At 40.1% G+C, this 25,278-nt stretch overlaps 1 protein-coding gene across 2 annotated transcripts; it reads right to left on the minus strand.

The window, feature by feature from the left end:
• Positions 1-24,004, minus strand: lmo4.1.L (LIM domain only 4, gene 1 L homeolog). 2 transcript variants are annotated; one of them, XM_018258596.2, is made up of 6 exons: positions 23,562-24,004; positions 20,345-20,504; positions 19,786-20,024; positions 6,727-6,823; positions 6,170-6,325; positions 1-759 (listed from the first exon to the last, which is right to left on the minus strand). In XM_018258596.2, exons 3-6 carry the CDS (start codon positions 20,019-20,021, stop codon positions 751-753), a joined length of 498 nt encoding a protein of 165 aa, XP_018114085.1. In that variant the 5' UTR covers positions 20,022-20,024; positions 20,345-20,504; positions 23,562-24,004; the 3' UTR covers positions 1-750. The 2 variants fall into 2 exon arrangements, with proteins under 2 accessions (XP_018114085.1, XP_018114084.1); XM_018258595.2 differs by lacking the exon at positions 20,345-20,504 and having other exon boundaries at positions 23,562-24,003.
• Between the last annotated feature and the right edge of the window lie 1,274 nt (positions 24,005-25,278).

Consider the following 25,278-nt stretch of genomic DNA (forward strand, 5'->3'; position numbering starts at 1 on the left):
TAGCATTTATTCTTTTATTATTTAAATACACCATACTAGAGCAAATGTCTCTGAAAATATCACAAATAAAAGATTTCTTCAATCAGCAAGTAGGTGAAAATTTCTACACAATAGCAGATTCTCTCCCCGCCCATTCCCTTCTTTTTTTTCCATTTTTTTTTTTTTTGCTGTGGGAAGTAGCAACAAGACAAAAACAAACAAAAAAATATATATATAAAATAAAAAAAATCCCACATACATGCATACATACATTGTATTTTACAGGGATACAATAAAAGTGTTTGTGATAAGAGTACCACAAAAGTTACAGCTCTCCTTTTATCTTATGTTCATTTGATTGAAACAGATTTCCTTACAACACGTAAATATACAAAGAGCAATTAGAATGTTGTCAAGATAAAACAGAGGGTGCAAACTCTGGTTAGTTATTGGTGAGAAGGGTAGAAAGTCTTCTTGTAATTCGCTTCATCAGTCATTTATCCCTCCCAAAGAAATCCTCTGGTGAATCTCCTTATTTTATTCAAGAGTCTCTCCCATAAGCCCAGGTTTATGGCGTCCTTAATGTTCAACAGTCAACTTGAAACACCAAAAAAATGTGTGGAGGGCAAAGGAGAATAGAGAAGGTGCAATGGCATGAGGCTGGCACTAGTGCTAGCTACAAAGGTGACTTGTCTACTGCAGACACATGGGATCCATCTGCAATGAACAGAATTTGAGATGAAGGCACGCATTCTGTATTACTGGGACACTTTAACAGACCTGCAAATGAAAGAGAGAAGCATATTAATTATACAAAAAAGTAAGCTATGGTCTGTGTTAGCTAGTGAACATCATGGGAGTGAAGCTTAGAAAGTAGCTGGAAGAGGTCAGTAAGGCTAACATAATAATGGATAAACATGTACAGTAAAACACATACACTTTTTTTAAGTATATCATCCAGGCACTGGGACAACAACTATTGTCAAATAACAGTGAATCCCAGCTGGTTAGTAAAAACATACTGTCACAGCCTGCAAACCATACTCCACGTAACCAGTCATTTGAGTTTTTTTGATATTTTGGAAGAAAGGATTTAACTGGATTCTACAGATAATGTTTCCTTTACCAAAACAAATATGTTGTAGGGACAGTTCCTACACATTATAAGTTATATAGAAATGATCCTCTTTGTGGATTACAATAAACTGGGCACCTTATACAGATATATTTATTAGGGCCATTCATTAAGCATACCTTAAAAATAATTATTAGCATGGCAACTAGACTAAATAGCACTAGAATGCACATCCCTTTCAAAAAGCACTGGTTATAGTTTCATTTGTTCTTTGCCTTTGTGTATACACGTGAATTAGAAAAACATACAAAACAAAAAAAGGGTAGTATAATGTTCTCGTTGTAGCAACAGAACAGAACAGAAAGTACAAGAAGCACAGAACTAGTTGTTATGGGTACTGGCCTTATTTAAAGAGCTCTAATTAAAACATCTATTTATTTTCATGTACAAATAGCCTTTCCATGGATTGCTTAAAAAGTGTTTTAAAATGACATTCTAAACTTCTAAAAGTTTAAAGAATCCTAAGGTCTCTGAATAAGCTCAACCCATCCCCACTTTCCAGCTAATTAAAGTGGTGGAGGATTGGAGGTTCAATTCCCAAGAGTTGACTCTCTGTGTGAGAAAGGTAATTTGGCTGTCCAGAACAAAGAGATTAGAGAGCAGCCAGTGAGCATATTTAATAAATGAGCATCAATTGTCCTCTACTACGGACACAGACAACTCCAATTATATAACAACCAGGGAATTGCTGAGTGATATGTAAACTAGAAGATATTCCTTCTGTAGCCAATACAGTGAATAGCAAGGACAAGCATGTTAATGCAACCTGGAAAAGATAACATAATACACTACATGCTGATTGATTGTACAGGTGAGGCCACTTGCCTTGACACTCTGTACGGCTGCCCCCTTGCCAAACAAACTATAACAAAGAATTTAATTAGTAAGTAAACACTTAAAAATGCTATAGCCTTGGAGATAAATGGGCAGATATAATAGTGATGATATACCAGTGTGACAATATGTGCACACAATTCAATCTTGATGGATTAAGAACAACAATGACAAATTTTATAATTTACTCACATGCTTTTACTTTAGAGGGAGATCACTGGACTCTGATGTCATGCATATACATTCATATATATCCGGTATAATATTCACACTTTTTTCAGGAACCCACAGATCTCAGCCTCACAATATGACATCACTCCTGTGGCCACTGGAGATACTGAATTCTAAATGTAATATTTAGTAAATACTTTTCTTTTTTACTTTGATTTTTGCAGCCCTTGTGAGTGCCCCTGATTTCTTGATTATCGAGTTATCAGTTAAACCACATTTTCAGAGGCCATATCATATTACAATTACGATTTTAATGAGGTTTTCGAGTAAGACCAATAAAAAGGAATCACAAAACAGAATTACACAACAGCAGTTTTCCATGGTTTGCTCAGATTATATGTATAGTCATTCATTCATTCACACACACACACACACACACACACACACACACACACACACACAGAGCCAGGGTTGCCTCATACTGAGTGCCTGCCATGACATGGGGGTATGCCATAAGAGTTCCATTTTTTTTTCAGTGTTTTGACACCTGCCAAGTAGAAAATGTGCTGGTGGCAAAATGGATTGAGTGCCATTAGCCTTATGTATTATTTGCACTGACACAGGATACCAAAATCATTAAAATAAATCTTAACAGACAAAACAGGATTTATTTCCCCACACTGGTATTTGCAAAGCATGATTGAAAGATCAGGACAGGCAATGTGCACACACACAGACTTTTTGAGGCTAAACTGAACCCCAGTTGTGGTTATAGGCTAGTTGCCCAGTAAGGCAATCCAGTCAGCTGGGTTTGTGAGCTAGAGTAATGTGTAAAATTTCTTTGCACTAAAACTCTCAGAATCCATCTGTAGCTCATGGGCCAAGTCATAATGGCATATAGGCTATGGACTCAATAAGCCACATTAGTGGCCTAATGAGCAACATATTGCAATAAGCCATACTGCTGAACCAAACTACTTTTGAGCTGTTGCCTAGTATATTGTAAAAAAATAAATAAATAAATAAATAAATAAATAAAAACAGTAGCCTTTTTGCATTTTACAAATCTTAAAGGGATATTGTCATGGGAAAAGAATGTTTTTAGTGATGCTCCAGCAGAATTCTGCACATGACATCTGTTTCTCAAAAGTGCAAACAGATTTTTTTTATATTTAATTTTGAAATCTGACATGGGGCTAGAAATATTGTCAGTTTCCCAGCTACCCCAAGTCATGTGACTTGCGCTCTGATAAAATTCAGTCACTCTTTACAGCTGTACTGTAAGTTGGAGTGATATCATCTCCCCCTCCCCAGCAGCCTAACAACAGAACAATAGGAAGGTAACGAGATAGCAGCTTAAGATAACAGCAGCCTGGTAGATATAAAAACAGCACTCCGTATTAAAACCCGGGTCCCACTGCGTCACATTCAGTTACATTGAGTAGTAGAAACACCAGCCTACAGAAAGCAGTTCCATCCTAAAGTGATGGCTCTTTCTGAAAGCACATGACCAGGCAAAATGACCCAAGATGGCTACTTACACACCAATATTACAACTAAAAAAAAAAACTTTCAAATTTTTATATTGTACAGCGAATTATTTAGAAATAAAAAAAACATCTTAAAAATAATGACAGAATCCCCTTAAAGGCCCAATTAATGGCCAGAATGGCACATATTACATACTATCTTATTCTTTAATTTTTTTTTTTTTTTTTTTTTATAGATGCTACCCTTTTCAGAAAGCACGTTCTCCTCATACACAGGCGCAAATCCACCCCCCCCCCCCATGTGCATACAATCTTCTTACATTAATGATGTTTCTATTGCAAATCTATAGCGAACCAGTAACTGAAGTATGCACTATTTGTTTGAATGCTATAATTCAGTGCAGCGTGATTGCCTGGGTTAATGATGAAAAAGTCAAATACGCTATCAGAGCTGATGGAAAAATCTATCACCAATTTGAAATTAAAATTCATACGTGGTCAATAAGATTTACTATCCATGCAAGTGGAGCTGTAAAGAGTAAATGAATCAATGTCATCAATACATAATCAGTATGAAAGATGATGTGAATAAAATTATGTGCAGGAGTTGAGCGATTTTTTTCCCCTTTCTGAACCAGTGTGGAATGAACAGACTTCACTGAAGGCTGTGACAGTAATTGTTACAAATTAGACACAGCAGTTATCAAAATGCACTCACTAGCATAGCAATAAGACTTATTAGGAAAATGAAAATAGATCTTAAACAATTTGGTGCTGGGGAGATTGTACAACTGTTGATCTGATTGTGTTGGTTTGAATGCATCCCATTCATTACTGGGAAATGAAAAAAAATATTATGTACATAGATGCAAATTTAGAAGCCTGCCTGTAAGATTTATTGTACTGGAGCATAACCATTAGCAAGTACTACATTTTCATTATATTTGCAGACCACCATTCAATAAGCAATGGTTGTTCAACAAGCACTATGGGAATATTCTGTAGAGAAAAAAAATAAGACAAATGTTCGGCTTTATAGAAAAATATACTCAGAAGACAGCCAATATCCATTATAGCGGTAAAAATATCTTGCGGTTATAAACCAACCACTAATCCTAGCAATGATTTACATTCATTATAGAGTTACTATGAAAAATAAAGGGTTTATCTTATCCAATCATAATTTAAATCCATTCAGAAAAGTGGAAGTTAAAAAGTAGACCAATAGGAAATACAACCCTGCTTAAGGGGACATTTGGTCGACCACACTAAATATTTTCCAGCCCAGGTGACAAAATGTTAGAAAAACCCTTTGTATAGAAGGCAGTGCAGAGCTCTAGCACCAAAACATCTGAATCGTGCAATGACATTTTTTGGACTGAAGTATATAAAAGTTTACCAAAAGAGCAGATATTTCCCAAATATTTCCCAAATATGCCTAGGTTAGTGATATCAGGCGGATCCACTTGGTTGGTCCTATGGCCAAGCAATTCGATCATGATGATGGGATACAAATGGTTGTGGCAAGGACCACATCAACAAGCCTATATGGTCACCATCCCAAAGAGATCTTTAAACCAGTCTGATTTAAATTTGGTCGATTTTGAAAGTGTCAAAACATGGGCAGATAAGCTGCTGACTCAAACAGAAATTAAGAGATTCACACTGATCTATGCAAAGCCTTTTTTTTTTTTTTTAAATCTTATTATTTATTGTGTTTTTTCAACAAATACATACATAGTATCATCATATATTTCTCTAAGGAGTAAGATCTAGTATTTTCCATAAATCTAACAAAACAACAGACAAAACAAAAGGGAAAAAAAAAAAATAATAATAAAAAGGTCCAATACAATGTAGGTTTGCAAAGCCCTTTTCTGATGATTTGTAATCTGCGCTGGAGATGATTAAATGCCTGTTTATGGGTTATATAGCAGCTAGGGATGCGCCGAATCCAGGATTCGGTTCGGGATTCGGCCAGGAATTGGCCTTTTTCAGCAGGATTTGGGCGAATCCTTCTGCCCGGCCGAACCGAATTTGCATATGCAAATTAGGGGTGGGGAGGAAAATCTCGTGACTTTTTGTCACAAAACATGGAAGTAACATTTTTTCCCCCTTCCCACCCCTAATTTGCATATACTGTAGGGTTCGGATTCAGTTCGGTATTTGGCTGAATCTTTCACAAAGGATTCGGGGGTTCCGCCGAATCCAAAATAGTGGATTCGGTGCATCCCTAATAGCAGCAGAAGCTGTCCATTTGCTTGCATTAATAGGCATTCTACATATATATCACTGTAGAGTACCTGTTCTTTAAATGTGTATGGCCACTCATGCCAGGGCAAGCAAGATGCTTTTACCTCTAATTAAAAGAAAGAAAAAGGGAAGTAAAACTGGATTCCTATTAACAAAATATATGTTCACTTATAGTACAGCATTATAAATAACACACTTCTTTAGACTTACAAAGCAACTGAAAAGTTAGCCAAATAGGTATAATTCTACAGAAATTTGTGAAAATCATCCTGTAAGTAGACTTATTAATAAAGTACAAAGCATTCACCTTCTGGTCTGGCAGTAGTGGATTGCTCTGAAGTGAATTCAAATGACCATTGATGAGAGCTGTAGGTCTATCATGCTCACAGAATAAACTGCCATTGATATAGTGAAACCGGTCCCCAGGGACAAGGCGATTCCGACAGGTAGAACAGGTGAAACACTGCAAGTTAGAAAGTCACAAGCAAAAAAAAAAAGGAGAAAACTTAATAAACTGAATGGGAAAAACATTTTTTTTTAACAATTTAATCAAGATTGGCTTAAATACAAATAAAAATATTATGAGGGGTTTAACACCCGTGTTCTGCATAAATAGGTAATGTCCCAAACAACCAGGAATGGTAAACGGACAGCCATCTTGTACTTCAACCTACTACTTTCAGAATTGCTTAAAATCTTTACTATTAAAAAAACACTGGAGACAGCCAGTAGGCCACTAGTTTTAAATGCATACATATTAAATACTATTTAGCCTCAGTTTCCAGGAACCAATGTCCCATACCCCCACCCTAATAATCTGATAACCACATTATTATTTTAGGAATAGAAAGTAATAGAACCTACTTTAAGGTGATAGACATTTCCCTGTGCCCTCATGACCAATTCGCTGGCTGGAATTGACTGCCCACAAGCGCTGCAAGCTCCGCTATTTCCAAATAACCTGTAAAAAAAAAAATCAAAACACACATGAAACTATGCAGGTCTTTGATTACACTTTTAATTTCATTCCCAATATATATTAAAGAAAATTAACAGGCAACCATATTTAAGTTCTCATAGAGGAATCGTAAAAAGAAATATACCTTTTCCTGTACAAAAGGAAAAATACGACCTTCCGTTTCCTCACAAGGAGCCAGCAGAGTTTAATCAGAAAAATAGTGACTTATACCTCAAGCAAATACAAAACAATTCTGTTCTACACACATTTTATCAGATCTATCAGGTTCATCATAAAAAAAAAAAGATACAATTCATGACTGGGGTTTAAATGCATTGTGTCCTTGAAATTATATGAAGAACTCTTATTGTACTTTAATCATATCTAGTGATATGAGTCATCAAAAGGGTTAAGAGGATTTGATTGTATATCTAAGAAGACATCATGCTCTGTGTATTGAAACGCCAGCAAACCTCCATCAGAGCCTAGTTTCCATTAGAAACTCACTGCTATCCAGGTTGATATATAATGTGTATGGGTTAACCTTTTCAATCATGGTGTCAACACTCCAGGTTTAGCTCTGCTCATCTCTTTCATCCTAACCTTCTCTCTCTCTCTCTTGATAATGAAATACTTGCTCTGACTTCCCTCTATCTGCTCCTCAGTCCACAATTTAGATTACTTCATCTCTGCTAGCAACAAACTGAATGAAATTTCGATTTGAGCAGAAAGTAATTTACCGGGATCTGGATCCATTTGTCATCATATCTCTCTGGGTGTTTGCTGTATCACTGCAGTTTTCCTATGCAATCAAATGAGACCACAACATCTGCCATAGGAGGGGCGGCTGGTGGAGGACTAAGTGGGAAAATGTGTATATGTTTTTTTTAACACATTAAACTAAACAATGGGATCTTTTAACTCCATTTTTGACTGCACATGGGAAAGATACTTCAGCATTGGGATAATGCAGAATAACAGTAATATTTACAGGGATGGAACATTAATATAAAGTCACACCCTTAATGCAGGAATAATACTATGCCTCCTTAACCCCAATTCTATTCTAGTTAAGGGTAAGAGTCTGCCTTTAAGATAAAGATGTGGGGGAAGCTCAGTTGTGTGTCATTATCCCTTTCCTACATACATTACTAATAAGGGGGTTTTAATTACAACAGGAATATAATAAAGCTACACATGCGCTTAGGAGGGTGGAATGAAAGAAGAATTCTTCCCTTCGCTGGTTCTGCACGGGTGGCATTTACTTCGTTTACCTATTAATAAAGTCTAATCAAAGTTACTGGCTTATTGGGAAAAACTATTTAAATACATTTTTCTTTGTATGATATAGCAAGGCTGTCAAGGGATGATGGGAATGGGAAGTATAGTTTACAAATACCTGGCCTGCAGATTGAATAACCCAGGGCTGAAATAACTTACTGCAATACTGGAAGGCCTAAAAGAGACAGAGTTCCACTCTGTAAGAAGTCAATAACACTGGCCAATCCCACTGCAATTATCCTGCAAAATGAATGAGAGGGTTGTGTACGATGTGACACCACCACACATGGATGGCCAGGCGGCACTGCCTGCTCATTCTCCCATTAATAAGCATTTTGCGAGGGGGCTATGGAGAGGTGCTGGCTTCTGCCATTCTCTCGCTCAGCCAATGGCCTGTCACACAATCTTAAGCTGGCCATAGACGCAAAGATCCGATCGTACGAATCAACGTACGATCGGACTTTCCCATCTCCCGACCAATGATATATTAAGTGAGTGTAGTATATTGTAAATTAGTGCCTGGCTATTTCCCTGATGAGCCACATATTAAATGTATATTTTGGAACACAAAAAGGCCAGGAACACAACCTCTGTCCTCCAACCAAGATGGCCAACACAAACAGTGGCTGCTGGGCAATTTGATTGCAAACAGTTGACTGCCTGGAGAGATCTGAGATAAGGGTGCTTATCAGTTTAATTAGCACTAAAGAAATCAAAGCTAATTTCAAGAGAAATATATAGAAGATGTAGATACTTGAGTAAAGGTGGGTATAGACGTTAAGATTTTTCATCCAATTTTCGTGCGATCTGACAAATCCGTCAAATTATGGTGAGGTTAGTGGGCACTGAACAATGGTGTCTCTAACGATTTTCATGTGTCATCAGTCGTAGGGTTGCCAACTGTTCAGTTCTGAAATGTAAAAATGATACCTGACCCCAAAGTTATTAATAGGAATAAAATTTAAATATATAGGAAGGCCTGTATTTTTTTTTCCAAAAAAGGTGGCAACCCTAATCAGTTGACATCATCACCTTAAAACTCTGTGTCCCATTCCTTATCTATAATTACCAAATGACATGCTTAAGGGCCCTTTGGCAGACAAGGATGCAAAAATGTCCCCATTACTGAGACCCCACAGCCTGTACACAAAGCAGCACTTCAGGGGTTACTGTTTCTGCCAGTCTCCCATTCTCGCTGCTTCCTCTGCAAGTTGTTTGGTGAACAAACTAATTGCCCGGGGTTTTCTGCATCTGATCTTGCAGGAGGCTTGTCATGTTCAAGCTACTAATTTGCTGTCTCCACTTTATTGAAAATAGCCTGTAAGTTGTTATTAAATGTATCGACTGAACGACAGGGAGAGTAGTAAAAACTGCCCCTTAAGATGGCTTTTAATAGGAAGCCCGAGAAACAAATTTTGCAGCGGCATCGATTTGGAGAGTTCAATCAAAACTCCATTTCAAAACTAATTAGTGTGAGGCCCGGGATCGCACGCTGACACGCTCCTGCAGAGCACACGGGTGGCGAGGGGAGGAGAGCTCGGCACACGTGCTCTGCACTCAGCCTCAGGCAGGAAGGGTGCTGGGCCTGCAGCACGGAATGGGGGACAGAAAGGGTAGTGGTGGGCGACCTCACATTCGCAGGAACTGTCTCCACAAATTAGAAATAGAACTCTGGATGTTTTACAATAAAGATGCAGTACTCTCCACAAGTTAGGCACATCATGGGAACACCGTATGGCAAAAGGGGCAATGGGTTGTGGGTAAATTCGGGTACTTCCAGTTACTTTCCAGGAGAAACTCTACGTCCTATGTAAAATAACTGCAATAAATACACCATTGTTGCTTCTTTTAGGTGTTACTACTCAACAAAATGGTGGGAAACATCCTCTGACAGTATTTTATTCTATGGCTGCATCTATAACTACTTATACACAGTATACAGTGGACAGTTGGCCAAGGTTCCATATAAGGAGTGAGTTGCATTTGCTCCACCCCACATTTATCTTTTGATTTTGCTTTGTGGGTGTGTGGGTGTGTGTGTAGCAAGGATGGTCATATAACTGTAAACATTTGATTTAGTCTTTGTAAACACACTAGTCTAGTAGTCCCAGCCTTCCCCTCCATTTTATGAGTGAAATACCACCACTCTAAATTCATTTCTATGGGGTTTTAAAGGCATATTTATCAAAGGGTGATAGTGAAAGTTCACTATTTGATAAATACGCCTTTAAAAATCCCATAGAATGTGGAGATCTCTAACTTCACTCTTTGATAAATCTACCCCTTTGTCTGTGGTAAATACAGGGGACAGAACTTTCTACAGGGCATGTCTTTTCAGCCAGTCAGTGAATCACAATGATGTCCAATTATAACGTGTTTGCCCCTAATCTACTCTCTGCATCTATTGCAAAGTACCTTGGTAGGGCTCATTTACAAATACAATGCAGTGTGATATGGTTTATTATGCAATGCAGCATTTCTTCCCCAGAAATCCGGCATCCTTGCTGGCACGCACTTGCAACTGTCAAAATCTGTTCCAGATCAGCAACAAACTGTGGAAAACTAATCATAAACTTTTATTTTTGAGGGCTGATTTTATTTCACTTGTATTTAAATTGGGCGAATACCAGCTAAGTCAATACCGATATATAAGCAGTATACGATGTCTCCGAGGCATCCGAGGCCCAGACATTATCAGGTGCATTGATACTGTAAAAACTTTGCTTTATAATCTAACAATCCAGTTAATTATTTATAAATGGAGTTCAAAATAACTGGCTCTACTCCCCCTTATAAAAAGAATACTTTGGATTACGCTAGCAAAGTATAATATTAATTGTCATGCCAGGATGAGCACCATTGTATGGTCACTTATTGCAGTCCTAGGATGTTCTTAGCTAGTTATTTATTTGCTTTAAAGTTTACAACATGCCACAGTACTCCATTTATGAAATACGAGGCCCTGTAAAGTAACACCAGCCAACTCCCAAGATGGAGATGCTTAACCACACTACAGTACGCTGGGGACCCTAACATACTAAAGGGAAGGAAGACCCTTGCTGCATATGTATTACAGTTTCTGTTTGATGTAGCAAGGACACATATTAAAATGCCAAAAGGGCAGTGGTATGTTTATGTTGTCTTTCGCTGTTACAGATAAATGGGAGTCCTTATGGTTATGGCACATGCAATACTACAGCTATGAACATGGACCTCCAAGTTTCAGTGTCAAAAACCCACTGACCCTTATTTTAGAAAATGGAAGTGATTTAAAAGCTTCTTAGCCTGCAGTCATGTGACAAAAAGACATTATTGGACTTTAAAACTGGAAATTCCAGTCATTGTGAACTACAATACCCAGCATGCAACTAGAGGCATACATTTACGAATAATCACTCTCTGGTCCCATCAAAAACAAGTTAAAGCATAAAAAAAAGAAAGTCTGTTTTCTGGGCCTAAATACTGAAACACTGCAAGCAGTATTCAATATGCCAATAGGTATGGGAAGTTGGGAAATCGGAGCCGGTTACATATTGCGATCTTCAAAGGGAGTGGTTGTTATTTCATGCACAGTTGTCTGTAGCCCACATGATTAGCCATAATTGAGCTCAGGTAAGTGACTGATGACTTCATTTGTTCTCACACAGATCCTGTTGCAAGATGTACAATACCTAAGGCAGGGATAGGAAATGTCTGGCACTCCAGCACTTAAGACTGATATAGGGATTCTGGGATTTAAAATTCTGAATCAGCTGCAGTGCCATTTATTTTCTTGCCTGTACCTAAAAGGCAAATGTGAGTTTTCCAAGATGTTCTGCTTTTATATATGTGCATTTAAGACAGAATGCCTTAAAAATAAAGTTAAAGCACCTTTGTAACAGAAACAGTAACACTTTATAGTGCAGGGTGATGGTACATCTGCAACTGGCACAGAGCCCAAAACTGGCGCCTAACATTTCCTGGCTGAAAAAGTTCTGGGCTTTTAATATGCCATCAGCCTTAAGGAGTGTCTCGGAAAGTAATTAATCGCTTCAATTCCATGTCCCACAGTTTGAGGCTCAAACCCTCAAGCCTAAAAAAACAGCAATCATGTTTAATTAAAAAATCAGTTAACAGGTGGCCATTGGTAGCGTTACCACCTCGTCCCTTTAAAACAGGAGGCTTATTGAATCCACATTCATTTCTGTGCAGTATTGCAGCATGTGGATTCAATGTGGTCAGTTTTAAAGGGAAGAGTCAGTGGACAGAAGGGGGCCCAAAGTTATGAAACAGTGGCACTTAAGAGTTTAGTGCTCATTAAATAAAAAGCCTCCAGCGATTTAAACTTCAAATGAAGCTTAAAAGCTGTCAGCAAACAGAAGGAGTTGTAGAGGAATAGGGCTTCAAGTTGTACTTCTCTGCACTAGAGGGGAGGCAGCAGAGAAATAATGAAGCATGTTGTGCTATTGTCACTCTGTATATGCCGAATATCAGAATGTTTGGACACAGTGATAAATATTTCATAAAGTATGAAAACTCACTTTATCTCTGATTTAACAGCAGTATCTCTGGGGCTTTGATCATTGGCTTTGCTTGTGTACAGTATCCCTATTAACAGACTGTGACAGGAACGTGCTACAATAAAAAAAAGTCAATTCCTCTTTATCAAAAGAACTAATTCACTTTCACATAATTGGACAGAATTACTTCCCGAATGTCAATTCAATTCCGCTAAGAAAATGACATACTCGGGAGCTGCAGCTGAGCAGAGCTCTTACTATAACCTGTTGTGCCATGGGCTCTATCCTACCAACCTAATGAATTTCATGTAACAATTCCCCTCTGAAAATATACCTTTTATCTAAGCAGTGGCGATTATTCTGTAGCAGCCTTAGGCTTGGACGTGTAGTTTAATATCTCATGTGTTGAACTACAACTTCCCTGAACTGCCAGTGGGATGCTGGGAATTGTAGGCATCACATGACTGCTATAGATCAGGTTCCTTTAGCTAAACACCCTTTAGACATAACAGGGCATATAAAGAAATATTTGTTTAAAAAGGGCGTAGTCTCCATTTTTGCTCGCGTTTGATATCCGTATTTACATACCCCCCCTTCTTTATTTCCTCTAATAGAATCACCTGAAAGAAAAGAAAGGCCATTTCATTTTCTGCTAGACTACATATTGTTTGCTTAAGTTCTTTCATAATTAAAGGGAATCTCTACTTATAGGAATTAGTGTCTCCTGAGGTGTTTAACAGAGGAACTTGCTGATACAGCAGCTCTTCATCCACTCGCCTGCTGTAGGGGTGTTATCTTCATTAGTATCACAGTGAACGACTGCAATACACAGGACAACACCTGCATCAAACTTGAATATCTTTATATTTTGCAGAATCTACAGATCTCGATCTCGTCAGAATTTAATGCAGTACCTCCTGGCATTCTCATGTCCCAAAGCAAAGCCAGGCTTATAGGGAACTTGTAACGTACTGGTTGCACCCAAACAGTAACCCATATTGAACATACATTTGTTCAATTTGGTAATTGTTTAGTGACTGCTCTTCTGCCCAATGCGGAAATACAAGACTGCGAACTATAGGCAGCTACAGACATGCCTGGACTGACAAAATGTGGGTTCTGGAGTGGCTCCTGTAAGTTGCCATAGACAGTCACTATTTATTAGGTTATTTGGTCCTGAAATGCCAGGGAATCTCAGTTCAAACCTGGCTACAGACTTCCAAGACCTGGCTACAGACTTCCAACATACTGGGGGAAGTCACATAATGCAATGTTTAGGCTACTGTCACATTGTGTAGTTTATGTGCTGGTGGAGAGGACGCAAATGCGACCAGATGTGGTAACGGCACCACACAAATGTTTTTATGCCAGTAGTAAAAACACTTGGGGTGTATTTAATAAAACTGGAGACAAACCAAACATCACCGGTGATGTTGACCATAGCAACTAATCAGCAATTCGATTTTTAACAGTCCCCTACAAGTTAGAAAACAAAACCAAATTGCTGAAATTGCAGTTGCTGTCCATTCATTTCTGTACTGCTGGTTCTGTCTCTTGAAACAACGTAACAAAAGTCAGCTGTCCTTAACCGAGACCAATTCCCACAATGCCTCGCATGCTTCTTCTCAGGTCGGCTGGCTTCGGCTACATTGTTTTAAAAGTCAGAATCTCCAGGGTAAAGACTAGAAAAAGACAGACAAGGTACAGCTGTCAGTAGCAATTATTGATACAAATTAGGTTTAAGCCATTGAAGATTATTTTTTGTGGTTTATATCCTCTTTAATAAAAACACTGTCCACGTGATATGAAACCGAGTGACATGCCCAAGTCACAAGAATAAGTGATATACCAGTCTTGGTTAAGCAGTGTGAATTAAAGATTGGTTTGTACACAAGATCATATCCGAAATGCTGCGGCAATCAGCCATTTGGTAAGCATTATGCCTTCATTTGTGTGAAGCCGACAGCCATGCAGCACTATACAGGCAACTCAATACAATACTCCCTTTTGTTCTCACTTAATTGCCTAGATGTTGCTTATCAGTCTTACAGCATTAAGGTCATTAGTAGGTCAAACCCAATTTCCCTAATGTTGGCCAGAAAGATATGTTTGCGTTTCCCTTTCTCACGCTCCCTTATATAATAAGACGGAGGGACGTGCCTTTGTGGGAATGCTTGCGCCACGACTGTATAGGCCCTGAATATTCAATTATATCATATTCTAGAAATGGAAAGAAATCTCGCTGAATGTAAAGCTTTGTAAATGAAGGGAAGTAATTGCTTTTCAGTGGGAGCCAAGAATGAAGGCAACTGAGTAACTGTAGCCCTTTCTGCAAACTTGTTTTCACATAGTTTCTGTGAGGCTGGAGAGTTAATTATCTAACCAGGGGATTGTGCAGGACAGTGTTTGATTTAAAAGGCTGGAGGCTTTAGGTGCTCAATTAAGTAGCTATCAGTCTCAGTCTGGACTTTAATGGGCTTTTTTTTCCCTCTCTTCTCCTCTTCAGTTCCAGCAATAGGGGGAAGAGACACCCCAGGTCAGGCTAATTAAAGTCAGGGGACTCCTTAATTGTGATGACAGAAATGGTTTCAGTTTTCTCTGTTCAGGTCTTCAGACCAGAGGAGATCGTTAATATTTTAGCATTTGGGGAACACAATCAATCACAAACGGCAAGATGTGCCTAATACAGAGAAGCCATTTACAATTACAGACAGATCTTTGTTTGGTGGGAGATGTACCCATCTGAATAGCTCACTTAATGATCTGCACTAATTTAAAATGTGTGCAATGTGCAGGTCTTGCCCAAGCGTGCCATGGAAACTACTGCCATATTTTTTGGGATATAGGAATTAGAAAGACTAGACCTACTACAGGCAAATACATATAGATATAGATAATTACACTATGCAAAGATCAGAAGTTACCCACACATTATCTAATCCACAACAATCCGGATTATGTCATTTAGGTACCAAGTTATCAAAATGCAAATGTGGCAAGTGATATGGCAGCAAATATACAATGGATATTTTTCTAAAAAGAATGTGAATTAATTTTCAGCATTGCTTCTTTTGTACGTTAGAGGGTTAATAAAGCATTGACCTTTTTCTATACATTATTGCTGTGGCTTTAAGCATACAAGGCATTTCAAATAAAATGCTCTGCTACAGAGATAACATCTCGTCTTTAAGGTCACCAAAGGCATAAAAATGTACTTAAATGATATTTGGACTTGGGCAGTTTTGAATTTTCCATGCCGTTTGTACAGTCTGTCCTTGTGTTTAATGCAATGTGCCGCTCCGGAGAGGAAACGTAACCTCCAGCATGCCAGGGGTTAATGAGGTGTATTAAATGCTACAGTGCAATGCCAAGAGCCAAATCCATTAAAGGTGCTTCATAGGAGCTGAAGACTAAGGCACCTTAAAAGCACTAGAAGCTATTGATACTTGGAAAAAGGCTTGTGCATAATGGCTGGAGCTGCATTAGAGAGAGAGAGAGAGAGAGAAGAGAAAAAAAAAAAAAACCTGCCAAATTACGCTTGGTTAATTCAGAGTAACAGATCTGCCCCCAAGTGAATTGGAGGCCTTGAATTAATTCTGTTATGACAAATCAAGATAAACGTTCCCCCTAAATTGCATGCGATTTAATTAATTTTTGAGATCCAGGTTTTTTTTTCCCCTCTCTCCCAGCTAATAGTTCACATGCTCCTGTGCTGTCATTGTGCTTGAGTGGGCAGACTTCAAAGTGATATTAAATAACCAACTATTAGATTTACCTAGCACGTCCTATTGGAAAAGCGCCATTTAATTACCTACCCTGTTCAATTAAAGGGACAGCATTCCCTGAATATAGCAGCTTGCTGTTGATTACAAGGGAAATTAACTCTCTGCATGGTGTCTCTTGGAGACCTAGTAAACCACTGCAAAGAATAAAAAGGGGGAAACAAATACAGCTCTTATACTAGTTATTAAACAGGGAAAGCAGGGACTGGAATAAAAAAAACAAAAAAACACACAGACTGAATATTTCCACTGGAGTCTGAATAAAAGGGAGACAATGCTGGTACAACAATGTAATTCACCCAGAATCTAATAGAGTGTGTGCTCTGCTGAACAGATTCCATTTGAAGTGTTTGTGAGCTGCCATAAAGCACTCTGGGAATAAAAAAATGTCTTTTGGAAGGCAGGAGGAGTCATTCAGACAGCCAGAGGGCCGCAGGTTAGGAGTCCCTGTTATAAACATATTAACCTTTGGAGTGGGAGAGAATGGTCAGAACTATATAAGGTGCTTCATCGCATATCGGAGGTTAAACCTAGATGTATATACAGCTCAAAGCAAGTAATGACATTTGGAAATATGCAGATTGTGGATTTGAGTAATCATCTCAGCATCTCCCCTGCACCCAAATCCTTTTAATGTTTTCCAGTGCTCTGGCTCTTTAAGAGCCTAAAGCCTCCGTCCCAGTTAATAATCCCCTCTCTTACAGGCCAATTTTGTTAATTAAATGTTTTGTTTGCGATGCAGCTCTCATTCATTTCGGACACGTCATTCCAAGCAGATCTAAGCCAGAGCCCAGATCTCATTAGATAAAACCTATCAGGACTAAAAAGAAAATGGAGGAGTCACTAATTAAAGCTTTTAATTGTGTGTATTCACTGTCAGGCTGTTTTATCTCGAATCTATGATTGTGAGCTGCATGTCAGTCTCCCACCAAAAGCACTTTCATTAATGGAAGAGAGGTGGATTCCCTCCCCCTCTCGTGCTGGAAATGAAGGGGAAAGCAGGAGCACTTTACTTGGCCTTGTTCAGAAGGTGCTTTTCAAAGGCACAATCATATATCCTCACATCACAAGCTCCAAAGACATTTGCCCAGTGCTATACTTTACTTCATGGCGTGCTATTAAAACTCCAGCCCCCAAATCCATTTGTCCTTTGTCCTGCCCGGACATAACATTTTTTTGACCACATAAGGGATTTGAAGAATAGGAGTTAATGGTCATTACAGTTATTTTGGGTAGAGTACAACAATTCTAAAGCATAAAAAGCAAGGCAGGGTGGTGGATATTCTATTGCATAATGCTGTCGCTTTATAAATAAGCTTTAATAATAATAATCAGAGCCCTAAAGTTTGCCTGTCTGTATTTTGGCATTATATCGGTTTAAAAACCTACTTTACTAGTACTGTCTGAGGAAGCAAGATTTTCACTAAGACCAGAAACCCATTTTCCAGGCTTAGGATCCCATATGATATGGTTAAATAGAAGAGGCACAGTCAACCTGCTGCAGCCATTATTAAACTCCCAGCAAAGACCAAGGACACGAGAAATCATTTGACTGCTGTGGGGATCCAGGTTGGGCATGCCTTTCACATGCTAGCAAACTCTGATATTGTGCATCTAATGACACTTTATTTGTGAACAATATAATGTAACATGCACTAACCCCCATATGTAATACTATGTTTGCCCAGGAGCAGCAACCCATAGCAACCAATGTTTGCTTTTAAACAGGTGACCAGAAAATGCTGCCTGCTGATTGGTTGCTATAGGTTACTGCATCAGGGCAAATTTAGTGCCTTTTCATCCGCACCCAGTAACTTCACATTAAAAGGGATGGGATCAAACCCATGTATTGTTGCATCATATAGCTTATTGCTTTGGGTCCCTAACTTTTTTTTTACCTGTGAGCCACATTCAAATGTAAAAAAAAGTTGGGGAGCAACACAAGCATGAATAAAGTCCCGGAGGATGCAAAATAGAGGCTGTGATTGGCTACTTGGTAGACCCTATGTGTGACTAGCACCCTACAGGAGGCTCTGCTTGGCAGTATACTTTTTTTTTTATGCAATTAAAATTTGTTTTCAATTCTCCCTTATGTAAAGTATCTATAGACAAATGAAAATATATATGTTGACATTACAGTGTACGTGTCCACTGAAAAGCAACACAGTGACACAAAGTTAATTGGCTAATAACTGGTTAATAAGAGGTTTTCTAACAGGCTGCCTTGATAGGCCCTGAAGGAGTTTGTTCTCATATCCCTGCACTAATAACACACAGGTAAAAATAAATGCATGCCTTGGCTGCATTAGAAAAACAATGTTAAGATGAAGATGCCCGCAGGATAGAAAGCACACAAACTCGGTAATTAGTCGCAACTAGAAGCGAAGCTTTGCTTGGTGGTGTTTATTGCCACATACATCTGTAGCATGCAGTATGTCAGAACAGCAGTGTCAATTTTTCCCCACTTCAATACAAATGCCTTTTTCTTTCCAGAGTTCTGCTCCATTTAATTAAAATTCAGTCAAGCTCAGAGGAGCATCAGATGTGCCAGAAAGTGCCACTGCGGCCCCTGTGCCCATTGTCTGCGCTCATTAACTAACATTTAAACCTAGAAAAACCATAGAACTTTATTTAGCTTAATGGGACCCCGGGCGAGAGGGTTCCAGAAGAGCATCCAAATTATAGCCATTTATGTTTTTAAACTACAACTCCCAAAGTCCCATCAACCCAACAGGAGCTAAGCAGGGATGCAGATCCAAGGTTTACAACATCGAAGACAAAATATAATTTCCGCATAAATCACCTGATATATGAAAAAGACTATTTTCGCTGCCTGCTGTTCTTTTAAGATGAAATTACTTATTTATGAAAGAGAAGTAAATGAGAGGTGCAGAGCATTCAGCTGAATCACTATATTAAACGGTTTACTTACATTAAATATCTAATCCCTCAAATGCCTTTCAATTTAATGAGTTAAGAAGCTTGTCTGCAAAACCAACCTGTGGCTGTCCAGCCATAACCTACAAAATGCTCCACTTCCTTCATGGGCACGATGTGGGGGTTGTAGTTAAACTTAAACGCCTTTGTTTAAACAACAGGTTGGTGCAATGCTTAAAGCAGTTTATTTAGTATAAAACTGGACTGAATCTAATCCAACTGACCACACGTGATCCTTGCCAGATTATGCCACTTGCACAGATCCAAATGGGCTTTGACCAAATATTAAAATGATTGAAGCAGTGCCCAAAGCCCACTCTTCTGACCCTGAATTTGTTACTAGTGCCCTGAATGACATGTAATGTACAATGATGATACCTAGCTGCCTGGGCCTATACATAAAATAAGTATATTTTAGAAGCATGCTAATGTCCCAAATGACAGGGGGTTAAAGATGAGCACCCACCTTATGTAGTCATTTCTGCAGAGGATCATTCCACTCTTGGTGTAACAAGACGTCCCGATCTCTCCAAGCTGAGCCTGGCAGCAACTGCATTTTAAGCATCTGCTGTGCCAGTAACTATCCATGGCATACAGCAAAAACCGATCCGCAATCTTGCCCCCACAACCTGCACATCTTTTCCAGGAGAGGGTGCTCGCGGTGACAGGGGGTGGCTGTGAGCTGCTACCTGGATTCACCATGATCTAAAAACAAACAGAGAGAAGAGAATAGGCAGGTCATTAAGCATAGCCCAGCTAGCAGATAAGTGTGTAATTAGCCCCATTCCAATTTGTGCTACTGGAGTTTAACGTAAAAGAGCTGGACATTACCACTTGTTTACTCTGCTTGGGGTCAGTAGGTTCTCTCACCTAGACGGTGCCACCTAACAGATCCCACTTAGATAAATCTCCCACTCCATCTGATAGCAGGTCAGGGCTTCAGGAGGTGAAGGGAAATGAGTTGCACTAGTCAGGAGCTGTATGATATTCCCAAGTAAACGGAAAGGAATGAATAATACAATCACCTAGGTTGTGTGCAGGGAATGTAGGCTGAGTGCAAACTTGCTGGGCAGGTTCTTCAAATTTCAAAGGTTTGTCTCTCGTTCTGGTGGCTGCACTAATCAATCCCTCGTTATTGTTGGATCAGCTCAAATCTCATTTGATTTTATAGCGATCAATGGTTTGCTTTGAAACAAGGTTACAAATAAAAATAAATGTGTAACAAGAGTGCAGTCCTTATAGACCTAAGCCCCCCACAGTGTGCAGGCACCACCAGGTCTGTGTATACACAGAGGTGCAGCCACCTTAAAACTCATTGGGGAAGCCGAACTTGTGCATCTGCCTTTATGGAGATTTCAACATTTCCAATCTTCTCCGATCCCACCTCGAATGCGATCAACAGAATAATGAGCCCACCACCACGTATTTAAACCATATCAACCTCCACCTAGGGGCCAGGCTAAACTATCAAATTACTATCAAATATCAAATAGAAGTTTCTGCTACTGCCCACTACAGGACTTAAAACTTGCAGCTTATAGTTAAAATACAACAACATATGCTTAGATTTGCAACCAAGTTACATATAGTAACATATATAGTGTTACAGATCATCAATATCCTTTTGATAACACCACAAAGGATAGAGGCTATTCCATCAATAGTCCTTAGTGGTTTAGTCTATCATAAAGTCCATGTTAATTCGCTTAATAAAAAAAGAACGAATAGTAACTTTTAATTTGAAAATACAGGCGTAACTCAAGGTAATGAAATGTTTCCCTACAGGTGTTTATTTTGTGTATGGTTGAGTGCACCAATGGATTATGCACAATATCTACCCTGTAGAACCCTTGCTCTGGACATTTTAATATATGAACGAGCCTGTGTAAAATCCAATTTTAACTGGAACAGCATGGTCCTCCGTGGGTGCACTGACAATAAAGGCAGTTGAGTGGAGTTGCACAAAAGTTCTGCTTATCCAGTCTTTTTTTAGGCTATGGAGCACAGGCTGTTGTCAGCCGGCGTAATTTTGGCTGAGAACCAGGTTCAATTGATTTGAATCTGATCCACTTGTGTGCGGTCACACACAGGTTGAGGTCAGCCCAAATACGCAGGCTAAAAACAGCCGCTGACAACAGCCTGTGTGTCCATAGCCTTAGTTGCTGCGCAGTTGAACCAAGGAGCTAATAAATAGGAGATGTAAACTTTGACAACCTGCTGTACAAACACAAAACCACTTTTGCCTTGCTAATCTGTCCTTGATCAGCAATTTAAATGCAATGGGCAGACACCCTCGAAAGGCTTCCCATTTCCTGATAAAGTCAGAGAAGACACAATGGAGGCTGCTGCTGCCCGGCTGAAGCACATCTGACTGTCAGTACACTTTTAGTGGATACAGCAGCCCATTACATTAGATTCAAGCAGAGCTGATAAACCTCCATTAAGCAGTTGTGCCCTATTTAAACAGAGACAGTGCACTTGAGGAAGCAGGCGGATGCATGAAACTGCTATCACTGCTAGATATCCAACCTGTGGCCCTAATAATGAATGCCACCATGAAAATGCGGTTTAATAGCTGAAGGGCTAAATTAACCTTGAAAGCACCAACGTATTCCATGACTGTTATTAATGTCCTCTCTTTTTACAGCGCTGTCACATTACACAATGCTTTTAGAGAGCTGGGCACATCCACGGAATACATATGGCTTCAGATGGATACAGAGGTGGAAGAGTTTACCCCTGCACCCCATCAATAGTCCACTCAGGGGATGATGTGCCATTTTCAATAACAGAACCCCTTGGCCACAAGATCACACAGCCTCAAAGTATGTGCCCAACCATGCCACGCAGCAGCAGTCTATAATATACCGAATACTATGGAATGGGACTTTTTGACTGATAGTGACAGAAGCCTCTGCAACTCCCTCCACCCCTCAGTGATTTGCCCAGGGCAGTAAATACACCACAGAATTAGCCATAATCAGAAGTGTACCTATTAGGCTGTAACAAAACACTAAGACTTGGGAAAAAGAACCACTCTAAAAGCCATTATCCGTGGGTACCCAAATGCATCATACCTTTATGTAAATTGATTTATCTGATGCATTACTCAACAAATTGCTTTTTGTAACAATTTCATCTCCAGACCCTAAATGAATCTGCATTTCCTGCCATGAGTCTATCAAGGGCTTTTTCTCTCCTCAACGCCTCGGATTTCTCTCCAGCAGATTCCTAGTGACCTGCCCCAATCTCGCTTGAAAGGTAAATGGGGGGGGGGAAGGAAACGTTAGACTGGCGCGAGGCATCCAGTAACCACATTACCCAAAGCTCTTAAGGACAAGCAATACCTTAATGCTGATTAAATCTGCTGGAGATGAATCCAGAAGGACAGAGCAGAAAGTGACTCTCCAGATAAAGCGCAAGGGAGGCTTCTCATCAAGTTTCAATGGAGTTGGAAAGGGGGGAAAGCTTTTAAGTTTAATAGGGCTGTCCGTAAATTATATTGGCAGGCAATTTAGGGAAGGCAGCGCTGGCAGCTAGAGGCAACAGTTACAGCAGCAGCGTCTCTGGCATTTAATGGAGATCTCGATAGGGACAGAAGGAAGGTGATGGTGGTGGGGAAGCGGTTTTTGTAATTAAAAAAAAAAAAGTAGATTCTTGAAGTGGATTTTAATGAGGCGGGCAAGTGGATTCCTAGGCACAAAGGAGCAACAGGGTTCACTTTGATCTTCCTGCCACTGTTTCTTAAACTTGGGAGGGGAAGAAAGGGGCTTTGCAGGCTCCTTGTGTAGTAGAAGAAAAGCCAGGAGGCGGGTGGCAATTTCCCAATTTACAATTGAGCCAGGGAATCCTTTCCATAGGAAATGAGAAAAAGCAAAGGAAGGGGGGGGAGAAAGAGAAGGATAAATAGTTATAGCCCAGAGTGTGCTTGCGCTGGCTGCCCCCTAACTGCGACTTAATCGTTGCAACTCGTCCGCAAAGTAACATTCACCCACAATAGTAGATTTTTTTTTTTTTTGGCGACAGTCATGTGGCACAGTCCTGATTGTAGTAGAACACATGTGTGACTTTGTATCCCTGCCCCCCGGTAATGACAGCTAATTGCTACAGTCCATGGCAGAGATCATGTCGCTTAAGGCTAAACTAACAACAGTGTTTGCGCCCGCTCTGCTGCCTGTAAGTCTGACATCCCTACCGTAAAGTGAGCCCCAAGCTTGGCAAGAAGGGGAGACCGTTGCTTACCTTGTCCGACCCCTGGCTCTGTGTAGGGATATGAAACGTCGCAAGGTCCGATCCCCTCTCGCAGTGCAGTCGCTGCAGACACAGATCCAGTCAGTTCCACAAGCCCAGTCCCTCCCTTTCCTTCTCCCAGTAGCAGCAACTTTGCTTCGGATCAACTCGGCGCTATTCTCGGGCCGCACGGGGAGCGCTCGCAAGTAATGTACAGTATTAATACTGAGCTGTCCCGCCGGGTCTCAACGCTCTCGGGCTGTCAGAGAGGGGAAGAAGCGGGGCTGCTGCTGCTGCTGCACAAGATCACACAAGCGAACTGGGAAGGCTGAGCTCTCCTGCGTCTCTCTGCAACTCTCTGCTCGCTCTACCCTGACATGTGTTACTGACAGAGCGAGAGCTCAGCGATGCCGCCGTGTGACTCCTCCCAGCCCAACCCCCTCACTGATTAATTCTATCAGAAAGTCTTGTCCTATGTAACATTCCCCTCTCCAAACGCGACTCTGGGAGACGCTACTCGCCTAGACATAACATTGGAGCGCCCTCTGCTGGATAACGTCGCTATCACTTGGGGGGGTAAGAAAAAGGAGAACAAGTAAAAACAAAGAATATATAAAGGATAGAAGGAAATGTATTCGCCTTTTTCATCTCCAAATACTGTCCTGTTCGCCTTAAAGTGGTTGTTCATCTTTGCATTAACTTTTAGTATGATGTACAGAGTGATATTCTAAAACAATTTGCAATTGGTTTTTCTTTTTTTTATTGTTTTTTGGGTTATTTGGCTTTTTATTCAGCAGCTCTCCGGTTTACAATTTCAGCCATCTGGTTGCTAGGGTCCGAATTACCCTAGCAACCATGCATTCGTTTGAAAAAGAGACTGGAAAATGAACAGGAGAACAGGCCTGAATAGAAAGATGAGTAATAGAAAGTAGCAATAACAATACATGTGTAGCCTTTCAGAGCATTTGTTTTTTAGATGGGGTCAGTGACCCCCATTTGAAAGCTGGAAAGTTATGAAGTAACTATAAATATATAAATAATGAAGATCAACTGAAAAGTTACTTATTATTGGCTATTCTATAATGTACTAAGGGCTCTTACACATGGGCGCTTTCTGCTGCATTCCCCTTCCATTCAGCCCAGGGCCAGAAATAGGGGTAGGCAGTGTAGGCACGTGCCTAGGGCGCAAAGCTTGGAGGGGGCCCAGCACGTACCTCTAACTGCTGCCTACCCCAGTCCGGTCTGAAGAATCCTGGGCTATGCACATTGCAAGCACACCTAGGTGAGAATAGGGTTGCCACCAGGCCAGTATTTTACCGGCCTGGAACGTAAAAATGATGGTTGATCTAAATGTTATTAATAGGGAAAAAACGAAATATATATAGGAAGGTCGGTATTTTTTTCCAGAAAAGGTGGCAACCCTAGGTGAGGAGAGGGTGGTGTGCGCGGGCTGACACAGCCTGCCAGTGCACACGCAAGCTCCCATACGTGTGCGCTGCCGTACATGTGATGGGTTGGAAGGGGCGATGTGACCGGTCATGTTGCCTAGGGCACCCAGCTCTGGTTCAGCCACAGGGAAGCGTAGGAGTAACCGCACTCAATTATTGTCAAGGGGGCTGTACTCACACAGATGCATGTAAGCACCAAACGCAGGTGGAATGCAATGCAATGCTGCGCCCCACCTGCATTTGGCGCTTGCATGTGTCTGTGTGAGTACAGCCCCCTTGAC

The sequence above is a fragment of the Xenopus laevis genome, chromosome 4L (assembly GCF_017654675.1).
Source record: "Xenopus laevis strain J_2021 chromosome 4L, Xenopus_laevis_v10.1, whole genome shotgun sequence".
Taxonomy (NCBI): Eukaryota; Metazoa; Chordata; class Amphibia; order Anura; family Pipidae; genus Xenopus; species Xenopus laevis.